Here is a 26863-nt window from a genome sequence, read left to right as displayed (position 1 = left end):
TCCGGAGGTGCAGAGAAGTACACACCCCCATCACCATCAACGGCGCTGCTGTGGAGAGAGTGAGCAGCTTCCGGTTCCTTGGAGTACATCTGGCTGAGGATCTTACGTGGTCAGTACACACAAACAAAACAGTGAAGAAGGCGCAGCAGCGCCTCTTCTTTCTCAGGAGACTGAAAAGATTCGGCATGAGCCCCCGCATCCTCAGGACCTTCTATCACTGTGCCATTGAGAGCATCCTCACTGGATGCATCACCACCTGGTATGGCAACAGCACCGCCTACAACTGCAAAGCTCTCCAGCGAGTAGTGCGGTGCTCTGAACGGATAATTGGAGGTGAGCTTCCCTCCCTCCAAGACATCTACAGGAAGCGGTGCCTGAGGAAAGCGGGGAGGATCATCAAGGACTCCAGTCACCCCAGCCATAAACTGTTCAGACTGCTTCCATCAGGAAGGAGGTTCTGCAGCATCCGGTCCCGTACCAGCAGACTGAGAGACAGCTTCTTCCATCAGGCCATCAGACTGCTGAACACGTCATAGACACCTCAGCTTCACTACTGGAACTTCAACATTATGCACTCCACACTGTATATAAATGCCACTTGTTTTGCACATATTCAACTCTGTATATTTTATATATTTTATTATTATTATTATTATTATTATTATTATTATTATTTTATTTTTTTTACTATTTAATTTGTAAAAATGTGTACACACACACACACACACACACACACATACGTAGGAAAATATTTAGTATACACATCCAGAAATGCATACACTATTATATATTGTACATATATTTATTAGTTTCAGGTCGGCCATTCTTGTATTTTGCTCGTTTGTGTTGTTGTGTTTGCACATCTCTGTTGCTTGTGGGGCTCGCACACAAGAATTTCACTCGCATGTGCTGTACCAATGTGCCTGCACATGTGATGTGACAATAAAAGTGATTTGATTTGATTTGATTATGCTGCATATGCTGCAGCCGACCTGGAAGACATCATCATCAATAGTGACACTTGGGCGGAGCATATGCAGCGGGTGGTAGTGGTCCTGGAGTCTCTGAGGCAGGCGGGGTTCACGGCCAACCCGAAAAAGTGTGTGGTTGGACGGAGGGACGTATAGTTTCTGGGGTACCAATTAGGGTTGTGAGCATGTGCAGCCACAGATGGATAAAACAGCAGCTATTGCATCCTGTCCGCGTCTCAAGACCGGCTAGGCCAGATGGCTCCCCGGCACAAATTGGGCGGTGGGGGGGTGGCACTGTGTGGTTGGTGGCTCAGCTGCAGGGGAGGAGTGGAGCAGCAGGTTCATGGTTTGGTGTCAGGGAGGCTGGTTTTGCACAGCCAGTGAGCATTTTGCATTCCCTATTTCAGTAGCAGCCAGGCCTGGAGAGGAGGCTGCTGCTGGAGGAGAGCACTGGAGCCAGGGCAGCGTGCATCTGGAAGGTCCCAAAAGGTGACATAAAGCAGATTGTGTGATAACAATAAAAAAACACAAACCACAGTTACGGAGTTGTGTCAGGTCCTTCTGAGATCACAGAAGTATTTTATGAGGATGGTCAGAGGGCAGAAGGGAGAATACACAAGTAAACTGCTGTTGCAATGCAGCAACATCTGCTGCGTGGGCTTTAATTGTCACAAGGAAGTGAGGCCACCTCATAATGAGCATTACCTGCTTGCTGTGTGACAACATAGGTTCCTTACACCTAGCAAGTAGTTTCATCCAGAGGGCTGGATCCAGGGCCAGGGATTCACTAAATTCAGTAACCTGAGGACATTTTAACTCTGGCTTAACATTTTTTTTTTTAATTTTTACCAGTGCTGTTGTATTATTGATCTTCCTCTGAACAATGAAAGCTTAACTTTATGGAACTTTTTGTTTACTGCTTCCAACAACAACATGGGTATTCGTGAAATATACACAGCACACTTTGTATTTTTCCCCTCATGTTTGATACAGATGTGGTGGTTCCAGTACCAGAGCCTCGCCCCATCAAGTTTTTCCAGCAAATACTTCAATCAAACTTCCAGGACAAGTTTATGTGTACCCAAGAAGGTTGGACAGAAGATAAACAGCGTCTGGTTGATATCTACACAGAGCTGTACATCACAGCTGGGTATGATGTACATATCAACACACAGCATGAGATCCGGCAGATTGAGAAAGTATGGAAGCCGGCAGAGCCAGAGAAACCTATTAGACCCACAGACATGTTCAAACATCCTTCAGGAGACTACAGACCCATCAAAACAGTGATGACCAATGGAATCGCAGGAATTGGAAAAACTTTCCTTGTTCACAAGTTTGTTTTGGACTGGGCTGAACAAAGATCCAATCAAGATGTGCATCTGATTTTCCCCTTCACCTTCCGTCAGCTGAATCCTCTGAAGGGAGAAAAGTTCAGTTTGGCAGAGCTCATTCATGAATGCATCCCAGAAACTGTAGGCATCCCACAGGAGGCTCTTAATTACATCTTTACAGATGTTCAGTCATCAGGAATCACCAACTATGACAAGAGTAAATTCAAACTTCTGTTTGTGTTTGATGGGCTGGATGAGAGCCGCCTTCATCTCGACCTTCATTCTGAAGACATTCGCTCTGTCGATGTAACAAAGGCAGCTAAAACAGATGTCCTGCTGAGGAAACTCATCAATGGGAAACTGCTACGCTCTGCTCGCATCTGGGTAACCACACGGCCTGCAGCGGCCAATCAGATCCCTCGAGAGTTTATCAGCAGTACAACAGAGGTCAGGGGGTTCACCGACCAACAGAAAGAGGAGTACTTCAGGAAGAGAGTCAAAGGTAAGGAGGAGGCTGACAAACTCATCTCCCATATCGTGACATCACGAAGCCTCCACATCATGTGCCACATCCCAGTCTTCTGCTGGATCACTGCAACAGTTCTGGAGGATGTGTTGAAAACCAGAGAGGGAGGAGAGCTGCCCAAGACTCTGACTGAGATGTACGCAGAGTTCCTGGTGTTTCAGATTGATCGGACAAAAGAAAAGTATGGCCCAGAGAAGAGCATTCAATACATTAAGTCATTAGCAAAACTGGCCTTTGAGCAGCTGGAAAAGGGCAACCTGATCTTCTATGAGAAGGATCTGAGACAGAGTGGCATTGATTTCAGTGAAGCCTCGGTGTGCTCAGGAGTGTTCACAGAGATCTTCAAAGAAGATCGAGGAAGGAAAGGGAAAGACAAGATGTTCAGCTTCGTCCATCTGAGCGTTCAGGAGTTTCTGGCTGCTCTTTATGTGAGCATGTCGCTTATAAATAGCAACAAAAATGTGATGCTTTCACCACAGCCCTCAATGCGCAATCTTCAACTGCTTTTAAGTAAAACATCTTCAAAGAAGATCCACAGGATTTCGATTGACAGGGCCTTACAGAGTCCAAACGGACACCTGGACTTGTTCCTTCGCTTCCTCTTGGGTCTTTCACTGCAGACCAATCAGGATAAACTACAGAGCCTACTGAAAAAAACAGACTGTCGGTCAAAAACCAACCAGAAAACAATCCAGTATATCAAGGAGAAGCTCAGTGAGAATCTGTCTCCAGAGAGAAACATTAATCTTCTCCACTGTCTGAATGAACTAAATGATCGTTCTCTAATAGAGGAAATCCAACAGTATCTAAGTTCAGGAAGCCTCTCCACATATGAACTTTCTCCAGCTCAGTGGTCAGCTTTGGTTTTCATCTTACTGTCATCAGAAGAACATCTGCATGTTTTTGACCTGAAGAAATATTCTGCTTCTGCTTCAGAAGAAGCTTTTTTGAGGCTTTTGCCAGTGGTCAAAGCCTCCACCAAAGCTCTGTAGGTGCACAGATAACCAGATATTGCAATGGCATCACAGGTGCTAGTTTTTGTTAAATTAAATCTCATGAGGAAATTTGTTCAAACAATAATATAATTATTCATTTTATAATTACTACAGTAGTTTTTTATAGCATATAAACAGCATCACTATTTCCTCTACAGATTGAGTGGCTGTAATCTGTCAGAGAGAAGCTGTGAAGCTTTGTCTTCAGTTCTCAGTTCCCAGTCCTCCAATCTGAGAGAACTGGACTTGAGTAACAACAATTTGCAGGGATTGGGTCTGAAGTTGCTCTCTGCAATACTGGAGACTCCTCACTGTACACTACAGAGCCTCAGGTAAGCTGAAATGTTGTATTATAATGCTGCAGTGGATTGTGTTCCATGTTTATCATTTATCGTCATTGTTTGTTTATACTTTAACTCATAAACACAACTGTATAGGAATTAATGCTGTCTGACTGCAAACAGGTGGACAGTGGTTTGTATCATATCTATCTAATAGACTCCAGTTTGTGCATGTAAATGGAGAGTCCTCTTCACACACTGAGGTTAATTATGGAGTTCCACAGGGTTCAGTGCTAGGACCAATTCTGTTTACATTATACATGCTTCCCTTAGGCAGCATCATTAGAAGACATAGCATACAGTTTCACTGCTATGCAGATGACACCCAGCTCAATCTGTCCATGAAGCCAGATAACACACACCAATGAGTTAAACTGCAGGAATGTCTTAAAGACATAAAGACCTGGATGGCCGCTAACTTTCTGCTTCTTAATTCAGATCAAACTGAGGTTATTGTACTCGGCCCTGAAAAGCTTAGAAATATGGTATCTAACCAGATTCTTACTCTGGATGGCATTACCTTGGCCTCCAGTAACGCTGTGAGGAACCTTGGAGTCATTTTTGACCAGGACATGTCCTTCAATGCACATATTAAACAAATATGTAAGACTGCGTTCTTCCATTTGCGCAACATCTCTAAAATTAGAAATATCCTGTCTCAGAGTGACGCTGAAAAACTAGTTCATGCATTTATTACTTCCAGGCTGGACTACTGTAATTCATTATTATCAGGATGTCCAAAAAACTCACTGAAAAACCTTCAGCTAATCCAAAATGCTGCAGCAAGAGTCCTGACAGGGACTAGAAAGAGAGAGCAGATTTCTCCTGTTTTGGCTTCCCTTCATTGGCTTCCTGTTAAGTCCAGAATTGAATTCAAAATCCTGCTCCTCACATACAAGGTCTTAAATAATCAGGCCCCATCTTATCTTAATGACCTTGTAGTACCATATCACCCTATTAGAGCACTTCGCTCTCGCTCTGCAGGCCTACTTGTTGTTCCTAGAGTATTTAAAAGTAGAATGGGAGGCAGAGCCTTCAGTTTTCAGGCCCCTCTTCTGTGGAACCAGCTTCCAGTTTGGATTCAGGAGACAGACACTATCTCTACTTTCAAGATTAGGCTTAAAACTTTCCTTTTTGCTAAAGCATATAGTTAGGGCTGGATCAGGTGAACCTGAATCCTCCCTTAGTTATGCTGCAATAGACGTAGGCTGCCGGGGGATTCCCATGATGCATTGAGTTTTTCCTTCCAGTCACCTTTCTCACTCAGACCTAACAGACCTCTCTGCATTGAATCATATCTGTTATTAATCTCTGTCTCTCTTCCACAGCATGTCTTCCTTCTCTCACCCCAACCGGTCGCAGCAGATGGCCGCCCCTCCCTGAGCCTGGTTCTGCCGGAGGTTTCTTCCTGTTAAAAGGGAGTTTTTCCTTCCCACTGTTGCCAAAGTGCTTGCTCATAGGGGGTCATATGATTGTTGGGTTTTTCTCTGTATCTATGAAGCGCCTTGAGGCGACTTATGTTGTGATTTGGCGCTATATAAATAAAATTGAATTGAATTGAATTGAATTGAATTGAATTGAATTAAATGCAAGTATATTTATTGCTGTTCGTTGCTTTCTGTCAGGTTGAATCAAACCAATCTCACAGCAAAATGCTGCCAGGACTTCTCACTATTTCTCAACTCCCAGTTCTCCAGTCTGAGAGACCTGGACCTGAGTAACAATGACCTGAAGGATTCAGGAGTGAGTCTACTCTCTGCTGGAATGGTTCATCATCACTTTAACCTACAGACGCTCAGGTCAGATCACATTGTGAAATATCTATGTAGTGCTCTGTTGCACTATTTGTACTTACCTTGATTATAAAAACTAAGGCTACAAGAAATTTTGTTTTTTTCATCAGGTTGAATCAAACTGGCCTTACAGAGAAATGCTGCCACCAATTGTCGTTGGTACTCAGCTCCCAGGTGTTAAGTCTGAGAATGCTGGACGTGAGTAACAACGATCTGCGCGATTTAGGCGTGAAGCTACTCTCTGCTGGACTGAAGGATTCTGACTGTGCACTAGAGACTCTCAAGTAAGAAGATTACCCCTTGCAAACAGGAGGAAACTGTCATTGTTTTTATATATTGCTCCAGAACTATGTTTGGCAAAATCGGCTCATTTTGTTACTCTAAAACAGTACAAGAGTTGACTTCAGCCTTCACAATAACTTCTAAGATTATTTGAGAAGATTGTTTTAAAATATAGCTCTAATCCATTCACTAATAACTGTGGCAAAGGACATCCAACCCCTAACTGCTAACTATTTTCTTTGTAAGTTTGCATCTTTGTAAACTTTCAATACCTATGAGAGTGCTTTGGTTAACCACTAAATTGCCTTGCTGAGTCACAGCAGTTACAGTAGCTCTTCCATGCTTTGTTGCTTTGTTATTTGTCACTTCTTTTTTACTCCTGGGATTTTCATTTTTTTGTTATTTTAGAGTCCAGTGTTTACACACAAGACTAAATTACGGTACTGAGCATGTCAGTGATACTACATGGAACAGCACTTGTTATCATTGACGAGCTACAGAGGAGACAACTGGGCTGAGAGATGAGTTAGCTCCGGAGCTGGTGATGAGAGAGATGAGGAAATATAAGCTGACCTTTCCACTGTCATTATGTGATGTCCTTGGACAATATGAAGGATGACCTCAGAGAACTTATTAAGACCCAGAAAATACTAAATGTTAAGTATGATGGGTTTCACAGAAAGGTTTTTAGGAGGGATGTCGATTTGAATAGTAAGAGGAAACATGTAGAAAGTGCACTGAAGACATCCTATGTCAGATTTCACCTGGATTAACAAGGTCTGTGTCAGGTGCAGAGGAACTAGGATACATTGACGAGAAGTGGAACAAGAATCCATAAGTGAACAAGGGATGAGAATGGGGACCTGTTGGAATGGAAAGTAACTCCAGCTCAAAGGGTTACATGAAGTGGATGTGGATCCTATGGACACCCATTCTTTGACACCCAACATTTGGACCAATGGCAAAACAACTGGTAGTTTAGTGTTCCTTAGAGATTGATGATGTACAACACAAGTGCTACGGCAAGGGGGTGCCATCAGGTCGTCATCATCCCCACCCTCCTAGATTGGGTGACATTCTTGAGATGCTTGGCTACAACTTGAACAGCCAAAATCAAGATAGCACAGAAGTTAGTGGCAGAAAGTTGTGATTAAGAAATGGGTGACTAAGAAGCACAGAAAGCTGTCCATACCTGAGGCCTTGGGAACTGCTAAGCAAAGACTCACAGCTACCCATTTGAAGAGGTATATGAGAACGTTGGAAGCCAGGAGAATAAACCAACTGTTCTCCACTGATGTGTAGTGTCAATGGCAGGAAAACAATTTGAGAGCAGCCCCACCAAAGTTGGAGACTGAGGAATACTAGAAGACCATATGGGAGAAGACTCAACTTATAACAACAATGTTCAATGGCTAGTGGATCTAAGAGCAGACCATATCAATCTCCCTGAACAGGATCCAGTAACCATCACAGTGGGAGACAACCAAGAAAGAGTCTCAAGTATGAAGAGATGGACAGTACCAGCCCTTGACGTGACGCTAACAGCATTCCACATGTTTCTAGCAGCACAAATATACCTGCTGCTAATGGATGAGACACACCCAGAATGGCTAATTGATAGCCCTAATCCTCAAGGATTATCAGGAGGGAAAAGTCCCATCCTGCCTCAGCTCCTGTACTAGAATTATATAAGATCAACAGGAACCTTAGGCCACCTTCAAGCAAATTACACCACAAAGTGAGAGATTTACCAAAGAGATGCTTTGTCCTTACTGCTGTTATGCATAGGCCTGAACCACCTCAGCCAGATCGTTGACAAGAGAGGCTACGGATACCGACTACAGAATGGAGCAATTGTTAGCCACCTCCTCTCTTTGGATGACATCAAGCTGAATGCCAGGACTGGAGAAGACATCGACTGATTCATACCACTAGGATGTAGAGCAGCGACATCAGAATGTCATTCAGATTAGAGAAGTGTAGTCGGATAGTAACAAAGAGAGGGAAGGTAGTCAGAAGTGAGGAGATTACATTACCAGATAGTAAGGACAGTCACAAGTACCTGGGGCACCACAGGCAAATTGGAACCGTGAAGAGGTCTCTAGGAAAGCTGCAACCACCAAGTACCTGCAGAGGGTCAGGCAAGTCCTGAGGAGTCAGCTGAATGTAAGTAAGAAGTTAAGGAAGTCCAGACGCTTTTCTTTCCAAGCTCCTTAGACTACGATGACCTGGAGGACTGAGAACCTTCACAGACACAAGAGGAAAAAGAACAGTAGCCATCATGGAAAAACAGCACAGAGGCACTAATCATGGCAGCACAGGAATAACCTCTGAGCACACTGACAACACCAGGCAAGACCCCAGGTGGAGGCTATGTAAAGATACCCCTGAGACAATCCAGCACATAACAGCAGGGTATGAGATGCAAAGGGAGTGCATACATGGAACGCCATAACCAAGTCGCTGGTATAGCATATAGGAACATCTGTGTCGAGTATGGCCTGGACGTCCCGAGGTTGAATCGGGATATGCCCCCTAGAGTGGTTGAGAATGACTGAGCTGAGATCCTGTGGGACGTCCAGAGACAGACAAAAGGGTGACAGCTATCCAACGTGACACAGTAGTTGTTAATACATTTAGCTATACTGAGTCATAGCAACATTAGGGAGGAACATGAGAAGCTGAGAGACGAGCTGGAGAAGATGTGGAGGGTGAAGGTAACAGTGGTCCCAGTGGTAATCAGAGCATTAGGTGCAGGGACCCCCAAGCTAGGTGAGTGGCTCCAGCAGATCCAGGAACAACATCTGAGATCTCTGTCCAGAAAAGCATAGCCCTAGGAACAGCAAAATAAAGCAAAACAATGCTCCCTCACCCTGCTCACTGCTCAGTTAACACACAATGACACACCTGAGTATTTACTCAGGCTACAATAACTTTGGACACTTGATTCAGTAAAAGCACTGTGCACATCATGTTCTTTCCTCCCCACACTCTCATAACCTGTATATATTTCTTAATTTCAAATGTGTATTCTATATCTGTATTTAGTTATTGTACAGGGTGGGCATTTATATGGATACACCATAATAACATGGGAATGGTTGGTGATATTAAAGTCCTGTTTGTGGCACATTAGTATATGTGAGGGGGCAAACTCCTCAAGATGGGTGGTGACCATGGTGGCCATTTAGAAGTCGGCCATCTTGGATACAACTTTTGTTTTTTCAATAGGAAGAGGGCCATGTGACACATCAAACTTATTGGTAATGTCACAAGAAAAACAATGGTGTGCTTGGTTTCAACGTAACTTTATTCTTTCATGAGTTATTTACAAGTTTCTGACCACTTATAAAATGTGTTCAATGTGCTGCCCATTGTGTTGGATTGTCAATGCAACCCTCTTCTCCCACTCTTCACACACTGATAGCAACACCGCAGGAGAAATGCCAGCACAGGCATCCAGTATCCGTAGTTTCAGGTGCTGCACATCTCGTATCTTCACACCATAGACAATTGCCTTCAGATGACCCCAAAGATAAAAGTCTAAGGGGGTCAGATCGGGAGATCTTGGGGGCCATTCAACTGGCCCATGACGACCAATCCACTTTCCAGGAAACTGTTCATCTAGGAATGCTCAGACCTGGCACCCATAATGTGGTGGTGCACCATCTTGCTGGAAAAACTCAGGGAACGTGCCAGCTTCAGCGCATAAAGAGGGAAACACATCATCATATAGCAATTTCAAATATCCAGTGGCCTTGAGGTTTCCATTGATGAAGAATGGACCCACTATCGTTGTTCCCCATATACCACACCAAACCATCACTTTTGTTGTTCCAACAGTCTTGGAGGGATCCATCCAATGTGGGTTAGTGTCAGACCAATAGCGGTGGTTTTGTTTGTTAACTTCACCATTCACATAAAAGTTTGCCTCATCACTGAACAAAATCTTCTGTGTGAACTGAGGGTCCTGTTCCAATTTCTGTTTTGCCCATTCTGCAAATTCTGTGCGCCGATCTGGGTCATCCTCGTTGAGATGCTGCAGTAGCTGGAGTTTGTAAGGGTTCCATTTGTGAGTAGCTAATATCCGCCAAAGGGATGTTCGACTAATGCCACTCTTAGCAAATCCAACACTGAACCAGTTTCACGAAACTTAGCAAGCAGTTTGCTGACTGTAGCATGGGAGATGGGTGGTCTCGTAGAGTGTCTTGCATTGAAATCTGCTGCAATGACCCGGTTACTGCGTTCACCAGATATCAACACAATTTCGATCCGCTCCTCACGTGTTAACCTCTTCGACATGTCAATGGCTGTGAACAAAGAGAAACTTGTAAATAACTCATGAAAGAATAAAGTTACGTTGAAACCAAGCACACCGTTGTTTTTCTTGTGACATTACCAATAAGTTTGATGTGTCACATGGCCCTCTTCCTATTGAAGAAACAAAAGTTGTATCCAAGATGGCCGACTTCTAAATGGCCACCATGGTCACCACCCATCTTGAGGAGTTTACGCCCTCACATATACTAATGTGCCACAAACAGGACTTTAATATCACCAACCATTCCCATGTTATTACGGTGTATCCATATAAATGCCCACCCTGTATATTCATGTTGTGTGCATTTATTTTGATATACAATCCACTTATTATATATTATGTAAATATATAGAGAAAAAATCCTATCCTTTAGTTCTGTATTAGAGTTTTCACCATTACACTAAGACAAACTCATACACAGATACTCCTTTCATTATTTTTTATATTTTTAAGTTGCAACAAAATAACGATTGAAAAATAAAAGCTAAGATAGTGTGTGTGTGTGTGTGTGTGTGTGTGTGCGTGCGTGTGTGTGTGTGTGTGTGTGTGTGTGTGTGTGTGTGTGTGTGTGTGTGTGTGTCTGTCTCCAGGCTGTCAGGCTGCCAGATCACAGAGGAGGGCTGTACTTCTCTGGCCTCATCTCTGAATTCCAATCCTTCCCATCTCGGAGAGCTGGATCTGAGCTACAATCACCCAGGAGACTCAGGAGTGAAGCTTCTTTCTGCTGGGCTGAAGGATCCTCAGTGGAGACTTGAAACTCTCTGGTATGAACAGCACACTGGCAGGCTGACGCCTTTCAACTCACCGTCTGCTCCAACAGTGCAGACTGACAGTAAACTGATGAGCTGAGTCCCTGTCCTCACTCATTACATTCATTTCAGTCATGTTTTCAACACTGCTGCAAAATAACTGAGAAGGTTAGTTATCAGCTTACATAGTTACTCACTACCTCGGTACTTGGTATTATTATTAATAACAATAATAATAATAATAGTACATTCTATTTAAGAAAGCGCCTTTCAAAACAGTCAAGGACACTGTACACAAGCAATAACAGGAACAAACATAATAAGGATAAAACGTTGAGCAAATAAATAAAATAAATTAAAGTAGCAGGATGGACAAATGAATGTGGAATAGGCTAATGTGAACAGGTGAGTTTTGAGTCTGGATTTAAAAAGAGGGAGGGAAGTGATGTTTCTTATCTCAGGAGGAAGGGATGATGGGGGGCAGAGCAGCAGAAAGCCTTGCGCCCCACGGTGGCTAGCTGGGGGAAGGGACGGAAAGAGAAAGAGAGGAGGATGTGAGACATGGAGAAGGGATGGTGAGCTGAACCAGGTCAGAGCGGTATGAAGGCGAGAGATGATGGATAGCCTTGAACGTGTACAAAAGTATCTTGAAATTGATGCGGTATTTAACTGGAAGCCAGTGAAGCTGCTGCAAAGCAGGAGTGATGTGGTGCATAGAAGGAGTCCTGGTGATGATACGAGCAGCAGAGTTCTGGACACGCTGAAGCTGATGGATAGATTTTTGACTAAGATCAAAAACTCTCCTCTCCTCTGTCTTCATTATTCTCAATGCAAATGACTTTACTTCCCAGCAGCAGTAACACCAAGATACTTACTGTTACTGACAGAAGTCCAGCAGTCTCCTGTCGGGCGACGTGTTTGGCTACAGCTAAAGCTAAAGGCTTGTGCTTTTTCTCCTTTTCAGTGTCATGCAGCTGATGAATTTTTGACATTATTGTGCTTCTTGTTGGAGACTTGTGAAATGCATCTTGAGAGGCAACTTGCAAGACCTTTGTAAAGCCTGTGTCCTCAACAATATTAATAGATCTGCAGTTTGTTGCAATTCACTTGATAATTGTGTCAGTCAGTTTGTCCGAAGTGGACTTACTGAGTTCCCGACGCTCTGTGAGGGGACGCGCTAGCCAAAGTGCTAGCAGCATCTCTGACTAATGTAAGCTCCGCGTTAATGTTTTAATGGTAAATGGCCTGTATTTGTATAGTGCTTTTACTAGTCCCCTCTAGGGACCCCAAAGCGCTTTACACACCCAGTCATCCACACACACATTCACACACTGGTGGAGGCAGCTACAGTTGTAGCCACAGCTGCCCTGGGGCAGACTGACAGAAGCGAGGCTGCCATATTGCACCATCGGCCCCTCTGGCCACCACCAGTAGGCAACGGGTGAAGTGTCTTGCCCAAGGACACAACGACCGAGACTGTCCGAGCCGGGGCTCGAACCGGCAACCTTCCGATTACGAGGCAAACTCCCAACTCTTGAGCCACGATCGCCCTAAGCTGAGAATACATAAAGTATTGTGCACATTGTGCACAATACTTTATGTCGGTCGACTGCTCCGTCTTGTTGCTTTTTATACTCAAATTTCCCACAAGAGGGCCAGTGTGCTGTTTGTCATCATCCATATTGATTTGGTTGGTTCTGCTGCCCGTCACTACCAGATCTACTGCACATGTGCAAAGGTAACTCTACTTGTACAAACTGCCCCAAATGCGCTGACAGAGACATTTCAGGGATTTTGAGTCATTCAGAGCTGCAGATGTGTTAATTGCGTTAAAAATTTTAATCGGATTAATCATGACGAATCCACGTTGATTTTGACAACCCTAATATTAATCAGACTTTGTTTCTTCCTCCAGGCTGGAACATTGTGGAGAGCAGAGGCTGAGACCCGGTCTGAAGAAGTGTGAGTGTGTGTTCACTTATTTAAATCAGAAATGTGTGTGTGTGCATTCATTCTCAGTCTGACTGGAGATCCAAACAATAAACTCCTTAACTTTTCCTCTTATTAACAGTCAGCGTGTGAATAAAGCAGCACGTAAAAGCTTCAGACGATAAAGCGTTTGCTGTTTCCTCTCTCCATCAGATTTCTGTGCACTTGTACCGGACACAAATACATTACACAGAAACCTCAAACTATCTGACAACAACAGGAAGCTGACACGTGTGATGGAAGAGCAGCCATATCCCTTTCACTCAGAGAGGTTTCACTCCTTTGTGCAAATGGTGTGTACCAGTGGACTGACTGGTCGCTGTTACTGGGAGGTGGAGTGGGAAGGAGTGATTGACATAGCAGTGAGTTACAGAGAAAACAGAAACACTTTCCAGAGGGTTCGGTTTGGAGACAATAACTACTCGTGGAGTCTAAGGTGCTCTCATGTTGGGTTCTATGCAATGCACAATAACAGAGGAACACGCGTCTCCTCCTCCTCTGTCCTCGACAGAATAGCAGTGTACGTGGACTGGCCTGCTGGCATGCTGTCCTTCTACAGAATCTCCTCTGACTCACTGATCCACCTCCACACCTTCAACACCACCTTCACTGAACCTGTGTATCCTGGGTTCTGGTTGTCCAATCACTCCTCGGTGTCTCTGTGTTCTCTGTAGCAGGGAGATCCTCCAGTGAGGACACGCACTGACACACATGAACAGATGTTTATTATTCTTTTCTCGTCTGGTAGTTTAGACCGATCCGAGTCGCGTCTGGTTAAGTCCTCAGACCTCGGAGAAAGCCCTGGCTTGCACTGAACACTTGTCGACACTTGGTGGCGCCACAGCGAATGTAATCACTAGTATGGACCGGATGGATGGACTGATGGTGAATAATACAGACGACCTGTGACATTCTGCATCATAAACATGTTCATTTCATCAGATTACTGGACTGCTTCTGTGGTTCTGAGTTTAGATGTAAATGTGCATTAAACTACAAATCACATAACGGCTGACAGTGTTGTACGGATGTTTCTTTTCTTTCATTCTGATCTTCAGATTTAGACTCAATCATCGAACTGAAGCTCAGATTCATTTTTCTGCATAAACTGCATCTTTTAAGTGATTTTCTTTTGACTGTGCATTTTGTGCATCTCTAAATCTTATCACTAGAGAATAAAGCAAACTTCACAGACAGTTAACAGGAGAAAGGAAGCGAGTCATGCCTGATGTGTGATTTCTGTCTAGTTCAAATCGAGAGTTCACGCTGGACCTTATCTCTGGTGACCTGAAACTTTCCTGCTGCTGACCCCATGTGGCGACACAGTTTTGTGTTATACACATGAGGACAGTCCAGAGAAAAACAGCTCTTTATTACAGAGGCTCAAAAATGAATAAGACTCATTTCCAGTGATGGTGAAATTAAATCTGGCTCAGCTGTCGGTTCCTGTTCCTCTTACTGCTGAGAAGATGATCCAGTTTCACTCTGCCTTTTGTCCATCGTGACGATCCTACACCTGAGGACATAACCAACGAGTTACACCTGCATTACGACCTGTGCTTCAGACAGGAAACAACTGTACGAGCAGGAGGTTTTGATAAACAGTTTTTTAGTTTTTAAAATACAGGCGTGCGGGGCACGAGAGGCGAGCAGCAAGTTCCAGCATCATCGATCCGTTTGCTGAGAGTAATATTGCAGCAGCGTTGCTGTACAGTGTAAAGCAGCTTCAGGCAACAGACTGAAAGGGATGGTCTGTCTGTCACTGTGAAATCTGGGATGGTGTTATCACCTTTGCTTTCATCAAGAATGCTACAATGTCTTCTCTGCTAAAGGAGGTACTAAAGGAAGCACTGATGTGTCCTTTCCTTTTTATGCAGACAATCGCACCAGCTCTGCATCATGGCTGCAGCGTGCAGGATAATGCATCATTCAGCTACATCTGCTGTTTTTAGTTGAGCAGAGTGCATCAGTGTTTCCCAAATGCTGTGCCTCCAGGTTTTGGGTCAACCGACCTCATTACTGTAGCTGCTCGAGTGTAGACTGTGTTCACACCGGGTGATAGTGCTACAACCCATGCCTCTGCTCTTCCCACAATAATCTTTGATCTATAGATTATTGTGGGAGGAGGGAATAGCAGTGTTGCATGTTCATTTATCCACTTCGAGGAATCACCAGTAGCACACTTTTTATTTATTAGAAGATTGGATGATTCCATATTATCATGTACATGGATCTCTTTTGTTAAGGCTGTAAAGCAGCTGCAGTCAGACTTTCCAAAAGAGAGTAACCGCCCCGGCAGTTCACAGAGTTTTATATGAGGATGTGCATCAACTGGTAAAAGTTGGGGAGAAGCTGCCCTGCGCTGAGAGGTGACTACAGCTGCACATTATTTTATACTGATATGTCTGCAGGTTTCTAAGTAATTATTCAAGCAGTAAGAAACTAAAGCTTCTATTAAACCCAAATGAGGCCCACACCCAACAGTCCGTCCTTTTACACCTTTCAAGGCGGGAACAATAACATCTGTTCCATTTGTGTCCTTGTACGGGACAGCCGTGGTCACCTGGAGTTTAAACCTGTCCTACACCACCGTCTGTCCTCCAAGTTACCCCACACCCTCCTTTGTTTCCCTCATTCCTCACCCAATAATCACAGCCCAGGCCCGGGATCAGTCTCTTTGGACAGAGCGGTTACTATCAGTCAGTTCAATAAACCTCTTACACATGGAAATATGAAATAGCATTGGTCGTTCATCTTTGAGAAACTGTTGTTTAAGAAGCCATTTGATGTGAGACGTCTTTATCAAACCTTATCTCTAAATCCATCAGCCAGTGTTCCTAATTTAGTGGCTGTTTCTGTAACAGAACTATCATCAGCAGTATTGTTAGGATGAACATGCAAATGTCATGAGACATGCTGCTTAAGATAAGATAAGATAAGATAAGATAAGATAAGCTTTATTAGTCTCACATGTGGGAAATTTGTTTTGTTACAGCAGTGCAAAGCTATAAAAATTAGAGAAAAACACTGGAATAAGATATCAATAGATACTGTCCACAACTGTACACAGTAGAATAGAATAAAATAAAATACTGTATACAATCGAATAAAATAGAAGACAAATGCTATATACAATATGAGTATAATGCAACGATGCCAGAAAGAGTTTTGCGCTTAGTGTTGTTGCACATGTGTGGATGTGTTTGATCAGCTGGAGTCTTTGTTGTGGAGTCTGACAGCAGTGGGGCGACCTGTGAAATCTCTCCGTCCCACACCGTGGGTGCTGCAGCCACTGAAGGAGCTGCTCAGTGCTGTCAGAGTCTCCTGCATGGGGTGGGAGATGTTGTCCATCAGGGACGACAGCTTTAAGTCCACAACTTAATGGAATCAACAAGTCTTTACTCAACATAACGCAGTTTTTATCACATGTTCAGAGAAAGAAGAGGCTCCATGTGAATTTGATTGTGTGCTTTATCAGTGACCCGTCCACACGCACCTATGATGTGACTTGCAGACATGTTAGAGTCAAAGATGTCGCTTAACTCTGCAATGAGGGGACAGAGCCTGCGACTGAACCTGGGGATAAATTAAAACCTCAAACTCTGACCTAACTTTGATGCTAGTGCCATCACAGTAAAGTAAAGCAGCCATGTGTGTCCACACATCACACAGATCATCTGCGTGATGTGTGTATGCTGCATCTATCCACACAGTGTTTTGTTACTTTTACTGTAGTGTACATTAATGTGTTAGTGTAGGTCATGGGCAGATTCAGCACAGAGTTCACAGTCACAGCACAGCAGTGATTTCCTCACTGTGTGTGCTGTCGCTCGGTCCCTGACGAAACCTGTTTGTCTGAGGGACAATCAGACAAACACAGAGTGAGTCTGTGTGAGTACACACACGATCAGGGACAGATGACACTCCCCACAGTGTCTCTGTCACATAGAAGCTCATCGTGCATGTCCTTGTGAACAAACGCTCAGTGACTCAAAAACAGCGAGGGGAGCTCAGGCCTCTACATAGGAGACACCAAACAGCCACTTCATAAACACATAACATAGAAGAGCCACCTCCACAGGACAAGACTCGGCTGTCCATTGGCATCTAAGGTCAAAGGTCACTCTTTCAAGGATGCCAGTGTTCACATTTTGGACAGAGAGGACACCAACTGTCTGCCATCTATAATCCAGTTTTGAGATCCTTCCCAGACGCCTTAACACCCACTCACATCCTGGGCCATGTTCAGCTGTTTTCCACTTTTTCTTTGGTCATTTTAGCCTTTTGGCCAGGGTGAAGGGAGCATCTGCCATCAAACAAGAAGACAGCCGCATGTAGCTATGATGATGTTTGCTAGTTCACCTTACATGCATTAATGTAATAACGTGGTTAGCCTACTCAACGTAAATTACACACGAACATTAAGCTACTCACGCAGAGAAGAACGGCTGCTGCTGCATCATCATCCTCATCGTTTCTGCTGCACTGGCAGGGCTAGGGGCCAGGACTCTCCTCTTCGGGTTCTTGGGGGATGTTGCTAACTCCGGGTCCGATAACAGGCAACCCACGCGCAGTAGATGCGCACGGTGTGAGGTCTCGCAGCAAGCTATCAAATACGGTGCATTTCTCGGCTTTTAACAAAACGCTATGCGTCGCCAGGTGTTTCATCGGATTCGAGGTGTTACCTCCTTTGACAGTATCACAGTATCAGCTTAAAGCACTTGTTGCTGCTGAGTTTGCATATTTTGCTGTGAAGTACAGCCAGACTTTTGACCGCTTCGCCTTGGGCGTTTTTAATCTGTAGCTCTGCTCTAAAAGAACGTACGTACCTGGACCCGCCTACTACGCTCGCAAAGGTAAAATGATTGGCTAGAATCCAAAGTCTATGACATCTCAGGAAAAATAAAGCACCGAAATGTGCGCTGCTTTTCGGTCTGGTTACTACCGTTTATGGCACCAGATACCGGTACCCATCCCTAGCTGAGACTGAAGGAGTCACCTGGATGATGACAAAATGTTTCTCCCACTGAAAACGTCCAGATGAACAGAATCGACTTTTGTGAACGTCCATCTTTGAACAGAGGGCGGGGCTTATGACATCAACTGTCTGCCATCTATAATCCAGCTCTGAGATCCTTCCCAGACGCCTTAACACCCACTCACATCCTGGGCCATCTGACCTCAGGAAGTCACATGATAGGGTGGGGCCAGGTTTCACAATGAGCTCACCCGACACTTGTGAGCTACGCCCATTTTCACACCTTGTGGTTTCAGCTGCTTGCTTTTCATGCTCAGCATCTGAGCACTCTACCTCACTCACACAAACACTTTTTATTTATGCACCGACACTGCAATAGATCCATCAGACGTGGGGTTAGAATCTTGCCCAAGGATATTTGGTTAGTAGGTGACCGGCTCCACCACCTGAGCTACATCCCCCGTGCTGAGATGTCCTGCGAGCACTGCACATCCTGCTTCGTTTTCACTGGTGTCTGGGTCAGAGTTAGCCGGCGGTGTTTCCTATGGGTCAGCTCAGAGTGGACAGACTCTGAAACTGCTGTTAACCTTCTGCTGCTGTGGGAGAAGTAATGACATTTAAATGTGACATTTTTCAATAATGCAGTGTGATACCATAACCAACAAGCAGCTAGTAAACACATAGTTTCTCTACAGGAATCAGTGACACAGAATATAAAAGACTGTGCAGTAGGACCTCGGCTCCCTTTTATTTTCAGGAACAGTGTTATACCAACAAATGATTGTCCATGTCTGAGCTGTTGGACAATGAACTCTGAATAAGAGTGTTCCTGCCACAGGTTGGAAGCTGCTATTTTATATTTCCCTCTTTTAAGCAGGTAACAGTGTGACAGTAAAAATGTCTTTTTTATTAGGGCTTTGCAATCAGGGCAGCAGAAACTGAACAAACACAACATCACAGCTCTGGAAAGTTATCGCTGGAAATGGCACCAGAACGGCTCGATGCTGAGCAGCTTAAATGTGAGCACAGCTACATGGACTTCATGTCTGTGAGCTTTGAGGTTTCAGGTGTTCGAAGGAAAACATGAGAGAGGTCAGAGGTCGTATGGAGGACGGCTGCTTCGTGCTTTATGTCTCCCTTCATGCTGCTCCTGTTGATGCTCAGTGTTCATCCACAAAACTTCCCATCGGCGCTGTTCCTCCTTTCCCGGCCGCTCCTAACAAACCTCACCCCAAACTGGAAACGCAGACGGACGAGCTTCGTCAGACGCGCTAACACAAAGATTTCTGAAATGCTGGCAGCGCCGAACTGCTTAATGAAAATGCGCTTGGCTCCAGGAAGGATCAGAAGGAAAATCTGTTTCCTGAGAGCTTCTCATCCCGGGATGGAGAGTTTACAGCTGCTGCTGGATGGGGTTCGTCTGTAGGTATATGCTAATCTATGCTAATGGCTCCTGTGTTCCCTCCAGCTGGCTTTGAAGTGAGCGTAGGAGTGCAGAGTTCCTGCATCAGGGAAAAATGGAGCTGCAGGCAGAGCCGAGGCCGTCGGCCTGCGGTCTTAACGAGACGCTTTCCTTCCACAGAGAGCTCAGCTGCTTGCATTTACGCCGATGACATGAGATAAGGCGCTAACGCTCACCTCAGCAGACGATTGTGGTGTGACGGTTTTCCTGCTCATGTGCGTTTCCTTTTGTTTTGATCCATTTACATGTTTCTGACGCTGGATGCACTGCAGAGATGCAGTTGCTGTTAACAGCCTCTCGCCGCACTCTGCTGTGATGGGTCAGCCACCTGAGTGAGCTCATGCTCCACTTTAAGTTCATGCTTTAGTTTCTTTCAGCTCTAATGCCTCGTTAGGATTTTTATCCTAATGTGCTGCAAAGCCACCAGCTGGTTTCACTCGTGACCCACTAAATGAGAAATCTGCACCTCTGATGTGGAGCCAGGCGTCCCCTCGTGTCACCGCTGGCCCTGTCGCAGCAGTAGCGAGCTTGAAAGAACGTCAGATCCGTCCTTGAACGCGGCGCCGAGCGGGAGACAGCCGTATGAGGCAGTAACTGGGCTAATGTAATTCATCCTCATGCAGCTCCAGAGCATTTTCTCATGACTTTTTAATGTGGTCTTCCCATAAAAAGCTTAGCCCAGATAAAAGTTAGGTCATTAAGATCAGAGCTTCCAAAAAAAGACTCAACTGATGATCAACAAACACCTGAAGCTCACGAAGCGCAGCCTGTGATCACTGCTTTGAACACAAACACAGAGAGCAGTGTCAACAGCACCAAACTTTGTCCTCGTGTGTCCATCAGACTCCAGGTAAACTCCTGTGACCAGCAGAAGAACAGGAACACAGTTTATTCTGTGTGAGAGGAAGGCTTCCTGTGGCCCATCAGTGCGTTTGTAGCCCACACTGGGAGGATGGGGAAGACGTCAGAGGCCATTGAGACGATGCTTCCTCTGTTTTGACCAACTTTGTTTCAGCAGAGCTTAAAAGCAGAGAAAAGAAGTGATCTTACAAAACCAGCTCTTCCCCGATGTTCCCTGAGAGTTCCCTAATGTTTGGACTCAAAACCTCTCCTGGAAGCTGTCTGTGAGCTTCCTGCCTCCTACGTTGGGCCCAAAGGAAACTCCTTTCAGACCTGAGGCTCACCTCATTTTCCAGTGACTCTCCACAGGGATCACAGACCGAGGTCTGAGACGCTGCTTTACGCCCAGTATTTTCAGAAGAGAACCACACACCTGCACCAGGATACTACCGCACGCAAAAGTCATGTCGCGCTTTAGCATCGTTTCAGCCATTTCAGCCACCCTTGCACAGATGCTGCATCCGCGGTGGCTGAAAATACGAGCATATGATTAGTTTGATTGGTTTTTACCACCTGTTCATTGATGAGTGGGTGCAGAGAGTCTCAGACTGTACGCAGGGAGGAGCTGCAGCAGCCTGAAAAGGTGAGATTTTTGGAGAAAATTTGCCGTTTCTTTGCTTCCAGTTTGAACTTCTTCTACTCCTCTATGAGCTGATGTGGAGGTTTTGTGTGGGTGGTCACGCGGCGCTCAGATTCACAGTTCGCTGTGACTACAGCACAGTTTCAGCTAGATTAGAGACCTGGATGCAGCGTTTCACTTTGTTCGCTGTAAAACATGTTGATGAAGAATGAACAAATGTGACAAGATGTGAGAAGTTTGTGTGAATGTGTGAAGAGACTTCCTGTTCCAGAAGCCCTTCAAATGTTTATGGAAAACAGCGTTCCTCCCTGAGAGCGCAGCTCGGTGGTGTAAACAGTTTGGTGTGTGTGTGCAGAAACAAGGACATGCTGCTGAGGGTGAAGAAAAAAACGTAGAGTCGAGCAGGCTCGTTCCCTCCCTCCCTCACAGATGTTGGGAAACTCGTGCTGAAAGCAGAGCCTGCAGATAGAAAACGTGAGGAAGACTCTCTGCACGCTCAGAAGGGAGCGACGATGGTCCGGCTTGATGATCGGCGCCGTGGCGATGGATTTCAGCCGTGGAGGCAATAATGAGCCCGCTCACTCGTCCTGATTGTTTCAGTGTTTTGATTTTTGAAGAAGCTTTCTTTAAAACGTGTCAAAAAACAAAAAGCTTTTTCTGCAAAACTTTACAGCACAAACTTTGAGTTACGAGGAGCCGCAGGGGAGACGAGCAGCTTTCATCTCCTCCTCAGAAACACTAAGAGAAACTCTGAAGTCTCTAAAGTTGCAGCTTGCGTGGAGATCACAGACTTTTAAATTTAACCAAGCTTTAACAGGAAGCCCAGAGGTGGATGTGCTGATTCTGCTCCCACAACAATCCAAAGATTTCCACACTGTCGTTTCAGAGAGAGACAGCAGGAGCACTGATGCTAACCTTCAGTTTGTTTCACCTCGGTTTGGATGGTAGTTCGAAACTGGACGTGGACCAAAGGAAAACATGAACACAACCTTCATCCAAGCTTTAAAGTGAGGAATTTAGTGAAATATCTTAAATATCTCAGGCAACGTAAGCTGTGGCATAAAGATCTGGAAAATAAGAGATGAACGCTGATGTCCAAGCGTCCAGTAACTGGACTGCAGAGTTTGAACTGAGGGCTGTTTCCGATTGAAAGTTACGCCCAAGCAGAACCTCACCTGCACCCTTCCATAAAGACGCTGTCATGACTCGGATCGTAGCCGACTCTCTCGCAGAAATACTGGCGTAAGCGTTTGGACCGTTGACTCTCTGCTGGCTTCAAATAGAGATGGTTACCCCGCAACCAAACAAGCCCCATGTGTGCCTGACGGCAGTCCTTATCGTGACCAGCCTGGCACTCATAGACGCCTACCTGGTGGAGCAGAATCCGGGTTCCCGGAGGCTCGCTGTGTGCGTCACCGTGTTGGCAAGCGACGTGTGTTTCCTCGTCATCCTTCGATACGTGGCCGTCTGGGCTGGGTCAGAGGTGCACACCGCGAGGCGAGGCTATGCCATGATGCTCTGGTTCTTCTACATCTTTGTCTTGGAGATCAAGGTCTACTTTGTTTATCAGAACTACAAGTCCCAGGACACGGCTGCAGGTGTGGAGGTGGTGGATGTAGGTGTGTCCCGGAGAGGTCTTACGCTGCTGCTGTCCATCTGCATGCCCATTGTGTTCGTAACACTGGCTGCGATAGATCACCTGGAGTACTTGCGACCATACAAAAAAAGAGAGGAGATACGGAGCCGCCTGTTCTGGGTGGTGCTGGACCTGCTGGATGTCGTGGATGTTCAAGCGAACCTGTGGGAGCTTCAAAGCGAAGGACTCCCTCTGTGGGTGGAGGGTTTGATGTTCTTCTACTGCTACATCCTCCTCCTGGTGCTGCCATGTGTCTCCCTGAGCGAGATCAGCATGCAGGGGGTGAACATCGTCCCCCACAAAATGATGCTCTATCCCATCCTCAGCCTCGCCACCATCAACATCATCACCCTCCTGATCCGCACAGGAAACCTGCTGGTCTACGGGGACATCCGAGTGTCGGGGATCATGATGGGAAAGAATGTGATCGCCATCTTAATGAAGAGCTGCAGCCTGCTGCAGTACAGGAAACACCAGCCGGCTGCTCCTCCGGCGGATCGGGGCGCCGAGATCCAGAAGAACTCTCAGGAGGAGGTTCAGGTGTACGGCGGTCAGCACGTGGGGCTGCCCAGAGTCGTGATTGAGGACTTCACCAGCATCCCAGAAGAGGAGGAAGAGGATGAAGAAGGCGAGGAGGGCGGTGATGATGCCAGTCAACAAGAGGTGAGCTTGAATGGCGATGAGATAAAAGAAGGAGAAACCCAACTGAAGCGACGGGACACGACTGGTTTGGGATAAACGAGCATCTGCGGTGCCGTGGAGAAACTTCCCGATCTGAGGAGCGCAGGTTGACTCAGCGTCTGCAGTCCCAGAATCCAACATGCTCTCACTGCGTTGCTGTAATACTGATCAACAGGTTGGACATTTCTTCAAGTTCTTGTTCATGAACTCAAACGTGACCGTTTCTAAGGAAAGGTCGTTTTTATTGTTGTTGTCCTGCTCTTGCTCTGATATAAAAAGAATTTCACTTAAAACATGAGTAGAAATCATCTTGTTCACACAGATATATGGTGGGGATGTAAAATTCATTTTTAGAGTGCTGAATTTAAACCTGTCACACGTCTCTGAGAACCAGTCACTTAGAAAATGCCCTGAAAGCTTCTTGTTGGCAGGTTCAGATTGATGCCGCTCTCATGTCTGTGAGCAGATATGAAGTAGAGCAGATTTGGGCTCAGAGGGCTCTGATGTAATCTGAGAGAATTGAAACACTAGCTCAGCCTGTTAGGTCCATAAACAGTAACACAAATCCAAGCGAACCCTTCCTCAGTGTCAGTGTTGAAGCCGCACAGCAGCTCCTCGGCATGAAGAGAAGATATCGTGGATGAAAATGATGATTCTTCACTGGCTGAGGAGACGATGCTGGAGCTTTTACCTGGTGTGCTTCCACACATTACACTTATAAAGATACGGGCCGTGTGAGGAAAGGAGCAAGGGAGGTGGCGTCGTTACCTGAACAGGTGTAATCTCAGTTTCTGGACACTTTTCAGAGTACGGACGTTTGGTGAAGAAGTTGTTTCTCAGGATATTCATAAATTATGACAGAGCAACAGACGTCAACTCAGTGACACGACCAGCAAATGGCTGACAAGGCTCCGTCCTACCTGTAGAAGTCCATCATCATGTAACGCAGGGCTGAGGTGACTGTGCTGCTTTTGTTGATGATTCATATTTGGAAAAGAAAACTAATAAAATGACTAAAATACAATTTGAAGCCAGTATGCTTTCAAAGCAAAGCAGCTTTGTGGTCAGTCTAAAATGTGAAAGTTTAGTTTCCTGTTTGCAGACCCTTCGTTTTATCTGCCTTCAGGTCTGATTTTAAGTTTTTTCCCTCTTATTTCAAAGCCAGTGCACGAACATGTAAACAGAATCATTCCTGCAGTACGCCAGTGTGGCCACAAGATGGAGCCAGACCTCACACATTAAAATAAATTCATCGTCAGGTGAAGGACAAATTAAAAAAGAAGAAAAGCAAATTAAAATGTGATGGTGATGCCATTTCAGGCAGAAAAACACTGGCAGTAAACTGCTTGTTTTTTCTTTCTTTTCCATTCTTTCAGGGCAGCTGTTCAGCTCCGTAAAGCTCTCCTACAGACACGTATGAGCATGTTTGTGCTGTTTCTCTGCTCTGTTTAAATCGCAGTAATTATCACAAAGAGGCTACACTGAGACCGCTGAGTTCATTTTTAAAGGGGACATGAAACTCTAATTTACCCCCCTAAACCCTGCCGTCAAACACTCACACAGATGTAACTATAAAATATTATATTTCCTAAACACATCCAAACAGTTTACAGCATCAGAGGTTGACATAACAAGACTGAAGTCGAAATCCTGACGTCCATCAGCAGGTCAGAGGGCCCGGTGGCGCCAGTGTCCGGCAGCCTCGCCTCTGTCAGTGCGCCCCAGGGTGGCTGTGGCTACAATGTAGCTGCCATCACCAGTGTGTGAATGGGTGGATGACTGGATATGTAAAGCGCTTTGGGGTCCTTAGGGACTAGTAAAGCGCTATATAAATACAGGCCATTTACCATCAGCAGGTCCTCAGCTTTACTGTCTCCTTCACCATCAGTCCTCACTTCTAATATGAAGGAATCCAGTCAGTGAGATGATGTGACGTGATGTTCTTTTTCACCTAATTTCCCTGCAGATCGTGGTTCAGGAAGAAACTTAGTTGTTTGTGGTGTGATGAGTATGAAGTAAACTGTCTGCATGTGCTTTATTGCATGAATTAGTGCTGATCGTATCAGCTGACTGCTCTCAGCCAGAGGAGGAAAAATCAGCTTCTGTTGGTCTGGTAACCACCTGTCACCTGACTCAGACAGGCTCTCCTCCACAGTCCTCGTTTATAAAGTGCTTCACAAACCCAAACATGACGACTAACAGCTGGATTTTCCCGTTTCAGTGCAGCAAGCCAAACACCGAACAGCCACAGTGTATCCTCGGTTTAACATAAGATCATTGTTGCAGCACTGACCTGTTCGCCTTACACTGATGTTTAGTTTTAGTGTCCTCATTTTCCTCTGAGGTATCGATTCTGTCACTAGTTAGCTAACATTTCAATTCAATTCAACTTTATTTACACAGCGCCAAATCACAACAGTCGCCTCAAGGCGCTTTATATTGTAAGGGAGACCCTACAATAACACATACAGAGAAAAACCCAACAGTCATATGACCCCCTATGAGCAGCACTTTGGCGACAGTGGGAAGGAAAAACTCCCTTTTAACAGGAAGAAACCTCCAGCAGAACCAGGCTCAGGGAGGGGCGGGGCCATCTGCTGTGATTGGTTGGGGTGAGAGAAGGAAGACAGGATAAAGACATGCTGTGGAAGAGAGACAGAGGTTAATAACAGATATGATTCAATGCAGAGAGGTCTGTTAACACATAGTGAGTGAAGAAGAAACACCCAATGCATCATGGGAATCCCCGGCAGCCTACGTCTATTGCAGCATAACTAAGGGAGGATTCAGGGTCACCTGGTCCAGCCCTAACTATATGCTTTAGCAAAAAGGAAAGTTTGAAGCCTAATCTTGAAAGTAGAGATAGTGTCTGTCTCCTGAATCCAAACAGGAAGCTGGTTCCACAGAAGAGGGGCCTGAAAACTGAAGGCTCTGCCTCCCATTCTACTTTTAAATACTCTAGGAACAACAAGTAGGCCTGCAGAGCGAGAGCGAAGTGCTCTAATAGGGTGATATGGTACTACAAGGTCATTAAGATAAGATGGGGCCTGATTATTTAAGACCTTGTATGTGAGGAGCAGGATTTTGAATCCTGGATTTAACAGGAAGCCAAAACAGGAGAAATCTGCTCTCTCTTTCTAGTCCCTGTCAGGACTCTTGCTGCAGCATTTTGGATTAGCTGAAGTGGGACATTTTTATTTCATGCCTGGATTCTCTGAGCATGAATGCTGAAGGTGGAGCTGAGGAGTGGAGGGCTCGCTCTGCTGGAAACCCAGAAGAAGAGACGGAGGTGTCTCCTCACCAGGATGTGCTGAGCAGCTCTGCT

At 45.3% G+C, this 26863-nt stretch overlaps 2 protein-coding genes across 4 annotated transcripts; both read left to right on the top strand.

Moving 5' to 3' along the window:
* Positions 1-884: 884 nt before the first annotated feature.
* Positions 885-17292, top strand: LOC120734677 (NACHT, LRR and PYD domains-containing protein 12-like). 3 transcript variants are annotated; one of them, XM_040033625.1, is made up of 8 exons: positions 885-1460; positions 1965-3819; positions 3985-4158; positions 5793-5966; positions 6071-6244; positions 11154-11327; positions 13228-13280; positions 13455-17292. In XM_040033625.1, the coding sequence occupies exons 2-8, from the start codon at positions 2045-2047 to the stop codon at positions 13973-13975; spliced, it is 3045 nt and encodes a 1014-aa protein (XP_039889559.1). In that variant the 5' UTR covers positions 885-1460; positions 1965-2044; the 3' UTR covers positions 13976-17292. The 3 variants fall into 3 exon arrangements, with proteins under 3 accessions (XP_039889559.1, XP_039889558.1, XP_039889557.1); XM_040033624.1 differs by having other exon boundaries at positions 885-3819; positions 13228-13274; XM_040033623.1 differs by having other exon boundaries at positions 885-3819.
* A 3567-nt stretch (positions 17293-20859) lies between these two features.
* LOC120734691 (transmembrane protein 121-like) lies at positions 20860-25984 on the top strand. The gene is made up of 2 exons (XM_040033663.1): positions 20860-25205; positions 25395-25984. The coding sequence occupies exon 1, from the start codon at positions 22507-22509 to the stop codon at positions 23593-23595; it is 1089 nt and encodes a 362-aa protein (XP_039889597.1). The 5' UTR covers positions 20860-22506; the 3' UTR covers positions 23596-25205; positions 25395-25984.
* The last annotated feature ends 879 nt before the right edge of the window (positions 25985-26863 follow it).

This window comes from Simochromis diagramma, unplaced genomic scaffold (assembly GCF_900408965.1).
Source record: "Simochromis diagramma unplaced genomic scaffold, fSimDia1.1 OVJJ01000571.1, whole genome shotgun sequence".
Lineage (NCBI taxonomy): Eukaryota > Metazoa > Chordata > Actinopteri > Cichliformes > Cichlidae > Simochromis > Simochromis diagramma.
The sequence above is the reverse complement of the archived record's forward strand: the minus strand, read 5'-3'. Positions and strand labels throughout refer to the sequence as shown.

Coding starts and splice junctions, on each gene's coding strand:
- LOC120734677 (XM_040033623.1), top strand. CDS start 1,952: ATGTTTGATACAGATGTGGTGGTTCCAGTACCAGAGCCTCGCCCCATC. Junction 5,967..6,070: donor TTTAACCTACAGACGCTCAG/GTCAGATCACAT, acceptor TTTTTTCATCAG/GTTGAATCAAACTGGCCTTA. Junction 11,328..13,227: donor TGGAGACTTGAAACTCTCTG/GTATGAACAGCA, acceptor TTCTTCCTCCAG/GCTGGAACATTGTGGAGAGC.
- LOC120734691 (XM_040033663.1), top strand. CDS start 22,507: ATGGTTACCCCGCAACCAAACAAGCCCCATGTGTGCCTGACGGCAGTC.